General features: G+C 59.8%; 1 protein-coding gene across 2 annotated transcripts; it reads right to left on the reverse strand.

Annotated features, from left to right (window-relative positions):
• Positions 1-32: 32 nt before the first annotated feature.
• LOC107113536 (chromosome unknown open reading frame, human C7orf43) lies at positions 33-6,646 on the reverse strand. Of its 2 annotated transcripts, none has more exons than XM_015414872.1 (8): positions 6,615-6,646; positions 5,992-6,112; positions 3,289-3,436; positions 2,128-2,210; positions 1,372-1,538; positions 989-1,143; positions 432-625; positions 33-294 (listed from the first exon to the last, which is right to left on the reverse strand). In XM_015414872.1, the coding sequence occupies exons 2-8, from the start codon at positions 6,030-6,032 to the stop codon at positions 141-143; spliced, it is 942 nt and encodes a 313-aa protein (XP_015270358.1). In that variant the 5' UTR covers positions 6,033-6,112; positions 6,615-6,646; the 3' UTR covers positions 33-140. The 2 variants fall into 2 exon arrangements, with proteins under 2 accessions (XP_015270358.1, XP_015270357.1); XM_015414871.1 differs by lacking the exon at positions 6,615-6,646 and adding an exon at positions 6,462-6,543.
• Positions 6,647-6,740: the final 94 nt, after the last annotated feature.

Genomic DNA, 6,740 nt, shown 5'->3' on the forward strand with positions numbered 1-6,740 from the left:
AAACGTCAACCCATGCAAGTGCAGGACCGTCGCAAGACTGCAGCCCCCCCCCCCCAGGAATTATTTTGGGGGGTGGAATGACTGAGCCACCAGAGGATATGGGGCATCAGGAAAGGGCGGGGAAGGGCCCCCCCCCCATATCACGTGATGGGTGCTACCACCAGCACTTTGCACTCACGTTTGGCTATTTTATCAAGGGAGAGAGCAGCCTTGTCAGGGGGCAAGTAAAGGGGTCGGCCGACGGGGGAGCCGACGGGCGGAGTGATGGCGCGGCGCTCCATGACGCTGCCCGACCTGGTTAGGGAGAGGAGGAGGAAACAGAGACTTCTCAGGGGGGGGGGAGGAACCGGGCCATCCCCGCCAGCCCACTGGCACACCGAGCCCCGGAGGAAACGCCTCTGGCTCCTCCCTCCCTCCCTCCTCGTACCCACCTCATGAGGTGCCCTCGTGCTGGCTGCTGGTGTGAGAAGCTCTGGGAGCGGCCCAGGCTGGCCTGGTGCCGCTCCACCAGCTCCCGGACGGCCGGGCTGCCGGGGCTGCTCTTCCGGGAGATGGGCCGGGCTTCCGGGGGCGGGTTGGAGATGCTGGCGGTGAACTGCAGCTTCAGCTTCATGTGCTGGGACAACTTGGGGGCGGGGAGGGGAGGGCGAGAGAAAGGGGACAGGCTGCGGTCAGGTGACCTTTCACGGGGCCTGTCGCCCGCCCAAGCTCTCGGTGCAACACACGGTCCTGCTGTCCTGGAGGGCATCCTTTTCGACTGGGACGGCCACTGTCCAGGAGCGGGGGTTGTCTAAATCCCGAAGGGTGCTATGGGACCAGAATCCGGGCCAGCCCGAAGCACGGATCTGCCAGCCGCGTCTTCCCAGAACGGAGGCTGCCCGCTCACAAGCTGAGCACAGACCCCGCCTGCCCCTGTACCCAGAAGCCCCCCCCCACACACACACACCCAGAAGCCCCGACGCTCAGAACCTAGGGGTGTGCCCTGTACCTCGTAGAGGCCAGCCCGCAGGGCCTGGAAGGTGACGCAGAAGGTGCGGGCACTGCCCTTGCGAGAGTAGCCCAGGCTGCTGAGGGGCGTGTGGCAGACGATGGAGTCCTGGGTGTCGTGGCTGGCCCGCCGTTCTGCCCAGGAGAGGGTCTTGCCTGCGGGGGCAAAGGACAGGACCGCTATTGGGGGGGGTGTCAGGGAAGGCTGTTTCTGGATGGGGCCGACCAAATGCCTCCAGCGAGAGAAGGAAGCGGTGCCCCCCGCCAGCCCCCATGGTTCTTAGGCACCCTCTCTGCTGGCTCTGCCCTCAGGGCCCGGGCCACAGTGCGGTGGGGAAGACCCCTCCCACCCAGCGGATCTGGCGCCCACCCCGGCCCACTGACCAGCCGCCGTCGTGCTTTCCGGCGTCCACACCAGGCGCACGGCTAGGAAGTCCTGCAGGTTGTTGATGAGGGTGTAGGTGACGGTGAAGCGGCGGTGCAGGACCACTGGTGACTCACACTCCGCCGTCATCACAAAACGTGGGCGGGCCAAGCGGATGCTTGGCAGCCTGTGGGGGACAGGGAGGACGTCCAAACCCGTGGAGGGAGGAGGAGGAGGAGGGGGTGGGCACAATGGGACCCGGCTGGGCATGCAGGAGGTGCCGGGTCCCATTCCCAGTAGCATCTCCTCCTCCTCCTCCTCCTCAGAAAGGGATGATGGGAAAGACTTCTCCCTCTCTGAGGCCCTGGAGGACCAAAGGCAGAGGAGAAAGATGGCAGAGGAAGGCCCTCCTGTGTTCCACATGCAGCCAGGCCAGCCAGGCCCGTTGCTGCAGCACCAGAAACACCATCCAGCGGGGCTGGGACCTTCTGGTCAGCAAGAGGCAGCAAGGTGGGTGCAATGTCTCTCCCCCCCCCAAAACTGCCTTTGGAAGGCCGGGCAAGGCTCCTGGCCCACGATGACCACCACCCCCCCAGCACTGATCATCGGTGGAGCATCCCTTTGCGACACACTTTCTTCAGAGGCTCCGGGGGGGCGAGGACCGGGCCGCCCTCTTCCTTGGGGCATCAGGAAGGACGACCGCAGGGCAGAGGGTCCCCGGAAAGAGGCGTGGCAGATCTGGGCCCACGGGGGGGGGCCTTTTGAGCAGCTCTCACCTGTAGTGGGTGTGGATCCGGGTGGTGAACGGCAGTTTGGGGGTTGACCACTGGACCACTGCAATGAGAGGAACCTCCAGGCCCTGCAGAGGGGAGGGGAGAATGACTGATAGACGCACAGGGTCGGGCCCCACTCCCCTGCCCCACGTACCCTCCACACCCCTCTTGAGGGCTGCCACTTGTGCTACTTTTCCTGTGTCCCAGGCAGGCAGCGCATGCGAATCACTCCCATCCTGCAGTCACTCCATGGGCTGCTGCCCATCAGCTCCTGGGTTCAGGTCAAAGTCTTGGCTGTCACACACACAAGGGTCCCCCCCCTGTGACAGGTTCACTCATCCGGGCAGGGCCTTCTGCGTGTGCAAGCCTACAAATGCTACCCACATAATGTACATTCTCTGTTGTGGCCCCCACCTTTACGGGATGGCCTGCCTGGCTAGGTCAGGAAGGCTGCTTGGCTTTCTGAAGAGGAGGAGAGATAAATCCCCCGTGGCCCTTCACTACCCAAAGGAGTCTCAGGGCGGCTTACCATCTCCTTTCCCTCCCCCTCCCCACAACACACAACCCTGTTTGGTAGGTGGGGCTGAGAGAGCTCTGACAGAAACTGCTCTTTTTCAAGGACAGCTCTGACAGAACGATGGCTTGCCCAAGGTCATCCAGCAGGTGCAAGTGGAGGAGTGGGGAATCAAACCTGGTTCTCCCAGATTAGAGTCCGCGTACTTAACCAGCACACCAAACTGGTTTCTGCCAACAATGCAAAACTCAAATGATTCAATGAGGGCATTTTGACGCAGATCATCGGGCTGAACGGGAGCAAAATGGGTCGGAAAGATACCTGGGGAAAAGATTACGGACTACACTACTGTGCATGAGTTCTACTGTCTGCTGCTGTAAGTAGGATCCTACGATATAATTGTTGCATCACGTAACATATCAGGTTACTGCTGATGCTTCTTCAGCCTTTTCAGATTTCTGGTTAGTTCCGATTTTCTACGATCCAAATCCTTCCGCGTCATTCCTCGGATGGCCCCACCGTTCATCGTGTTGTCTTACTCTGCATAATCCGCTTTGAGTCCCAGTGAGAAAGGGGGACTCTAACTGATGTGCATAAATAACTGGATCCTGACCCACCAAGGCTCCCTCCTCCCCGCCCCACACACTTACCTCCTTGGTGCTGTGGGGGGGCTGCTCCGGGGCCTGCAACTGGAAGAGGAAGTTCTGCTCCTCAAGGGCTCGGAGGGAGCAGGGGCAGGCCGAGGCAGCTGAGGCCACACGGCAAAAGGAGGCCATGGAAACTTCGCCCGACTGGTGGCTGCGGGGAGGGGGAAGAAATGGGTCAGCCTCCCCGACACACACGCCGGCCCCGTACCTGGCCCACACAACCAATGCAGGGAGGCCGTTATCACGGGCAGTGCCACAAAGGCCAGTCTGGTCCCACTGGCCGTGCGCGTGGTACAGAGCGGGCGGTAGCACGCCTCTGCCCAGCCCCCTCCTGCCCCGTCTCTGCTGCAGCGGACGGACCTTGGCCCTCTTCCACTAGACAGCCCTGCACGGAACTGCAGGGGAGGGCCATCAGTCTCCACTGGGTCTTCTCTGTTGTTCTCGTCACCAAACTAAGCCCACGTTGCTCCGCAAACTTTTCCTGGTAGGCTTTCCAGACATCCTGACCAGCCTCGTCGCCCTCCTCCGAATCCATTCCAGTGTGCGCAGTTAACCTGCAGTGCCCAGATCTGACTAGAACAGAACTGTCACTTTTCGTGCCTTCTGTGAATGCATTTGCCTTCCTTACAGCTGCGTCAGTCACAGGGCAAGAGGGCAGGTCCTCTTAGGAGTCAAAAACTGGTCACAGGAGGGCTAGCCTTCTGCTCTGGTCCACATTCCACTGGCAGTCCTTTTCCTGGCAACCCGTGGGCTTTGCCTCAGGTTGTTTGGCTGACCAGACCCCGCTGGATTCAGGCCGGCTCTCGTGGAGTTGGCGACAAAGAGGAACCCCCAAACCGCCTTTGATCCCTCCGCTGACCTGGCCCCATCCCACGCTCCTCCTCCTCCTCCTCCTCCTCCTCACATTAGCTTGGTGGGGTGGGACAGGAAGCAGGTGGTGGATTTGGGGAAGGCGGTGGAATGCTGGAAGCGCCGTGGATCCAGAGAGGTGTATGAGCCATGATGTGGGAGTTCATTGAAGGCTATTAATGGGGGATACTAATTGTGTGGACTGATACCCGCCTTCTTGACACAGATAAAGTAGGTCACATTTTAAAACCCCACCTCTGCCCATGTGAACACACAGAAGAAAAGAGTAAGAGTCCAGCAGCACCTTAGAGACTGACAACATTTGTGGCGGGGGAGAAGTTTCCATGAGCCACTGCTCTCCTCTTCTTCTTCTTCCTCTTCCTCCTCCTCCTCCTCTTCCTCCTCCTCTTCCTCCACCACCACCACCACCACCACCACCACCACCAAAGGGGCCTGCAGCCAGCATCCTGGTTCCAGCAGGGGCTCAGGAGTTCCTCCCAGCAGGCCCCCAAGAGGCACACGCGTGCCGGGGCTCTCCCTCACTCTTGGTCAGGGGTGGCCAAACTGTGGCTCGGGAGCTGCACGCGGCTCTTCCACGCATACGGTGCCGCTCCCGGCAGGCGGCTGGGGAAGCTCAATATCATTAGCAAACAAATACCATTGGACAAATAAATATCATTATCAATATCTGCTTTCGTTATTGTTTCGGCAATCTCATTTAATGTTAATAAAAAGCAAATTTGCATATTTTCCAATCTTCAATCTTTCCTTATAACTACATTATTTTGATGCAGTGAACAGAATCTTGAGCTAGGATCTGGGGAGACCCAGGTTCAAATCCCCGCTCTGCCGTGGAAGCTTTCCAGGTGACCTTGGGCCAGTCACGCACTCTCAGCCTGACCTACCTCACAGGGTTGCTGTGCAGATAAAAATAGTAGGGAGGGGAATGTTGTAAGACACAGGGGAGAAGAGTGGAGGATAAATTATATCAATGTGCAAACGGCAGGGGGGCCACCGCCGGGCCTGGCGTCCCCCCATCCTACCCCTGTGTGTGGGTTAGATTTCTTTAGCCCACGTGCAGAAGTTTGTCTCTGGCTGCATTTTATTCTGTTAGTTTCAGCCCAGCTTCTCCGGCCTATCAGAGTCAACTTGAACTTCATTTCCGTCTTCTAAAGGCTTTGCTGTCCTCCTTGAGCGTCATCTGCAAATCTGACAAGGATTCCCTCCACCCCTTTGCCTGCGTCACTCACTGCTAGGGAGGCCGAAGAGCAGCTGGCCCAGGAGAAGCCCCGCGGGGCCCTCCAGGTGGGTGACCGCGCCAGGGAGAGGCCGTCTTGGAAGAGGGATGGTGGCCTCTGACCGGGCTGCTGACCAAAATGCTACGAGGGTACCTTGTCCAACGCCTTGGCTGGAGCCAGGCCGACAACCCACTCTGCGAGTATTCTGGCCTGGCAGGACCCACCCCTGACCAATCCAGGCTGGTCTTCCCAGTCAGAGCATCGCTTCCAAGATGCCTCTCAGGCGGCTCACGCTGTCATCAGTGCTGCTGTCTATCCTCTGGAACGCCGCCGGCCGGTTTGCAGGGACCCTCCCTGACCCTGTTTCCCGTGATTGGTGAGGACAGGGACAACTTGGTGTGGGTACAGAGAAGAGGGCGTTGTGAGTTTTATCCTCTTTAGTCATTCACCCTTCCCTGCCCCAGAGACACTCTCTTTTTGACTCAGCATCTTTGGGGGGGGGGGGAGTTGGTGGAGGCAGGTTTTCAGTGGCAACGAGCCAAAGGAGCAGGCCCGGGGGCCTCTGAAGACACCCCCCCCACCTCACTCCCCTTCACCCACCTATCACATTTCCTCTTACCAGACGTCATCGACTAACAGGACAGACCCGTCAGGCATCATGGGAAGGTAACTGGCATTAAAATTGGGCAGGATCCGCACGTCCCACACAGAGAGCTCCTCCTGGGAAGCCGCGTTCAGAACTGCAGGGACAAAGATGGAGTGGGGTGTGTGTGTGTGAGGCCACCTGTGGACACTTTCAGGACAAACTGCAACACGCCCCTCCCTGCGCCGTGTCCTTCTGCAGGTGGCCCACAGCCAGTCTCCCCCATCAACCCCCCCCCCTTCCCATCCTCTGTGGCTCGGGACCCCTCCTGGACTCTGAGGTGGTGCCTGGTTTGGCAGGGGCAGGAGGGGGGGGACCCCAGAGTCCAAGCAGGCCGGGGGATGCAGCCTGGCCCTGCCCCTCCCTCCCTCCCTCCCTCCCACCTGACCCTCTGGGGCACCTTCCCCATTGCGCCTCACGTCACCACCCGCCCACCTGCCACACACCTTTCAGGACCGTCAGGTGCTTCCCTGACACGTTGCACTGTTGACATTTCAGCTCGGGAGGAGGCAGGACGGTCAGCAAGGTGCTCACTGGGGGCCGGAAAGGCAAAAGCCTGGTCAAGGCCAGGACTCCTCCCGCCACCCCCTGCCACACACCTTTCAGGACCGTCAGGTGCTTCCCTGACACGTTGCACTGTTGACATTTCAGCTCGGGAGGAGGCAGGACGGTCAGCAAGGTGCTCACTGGGGGCCGGAAAGGCAAAAGCCTGGTCAAGGCCAGGA

The sequence above is a fragment of the Gekko japonicus genome, unplaced genomic scaffold, assembly GCF_001447785.1.
Source record: "Gekko japonicus isolate JY-2015 unplaced genomic scaffold, Gekko_japonicus_V1.1 scaffold2374, whole genome shotgun sequence".
Taxonomy (NCBI): Eukaryota; Metazoa; Chordata; class Lepidosauria; order Squamata; family Gekkonidae; genus Gekko; species Gekko japonicus.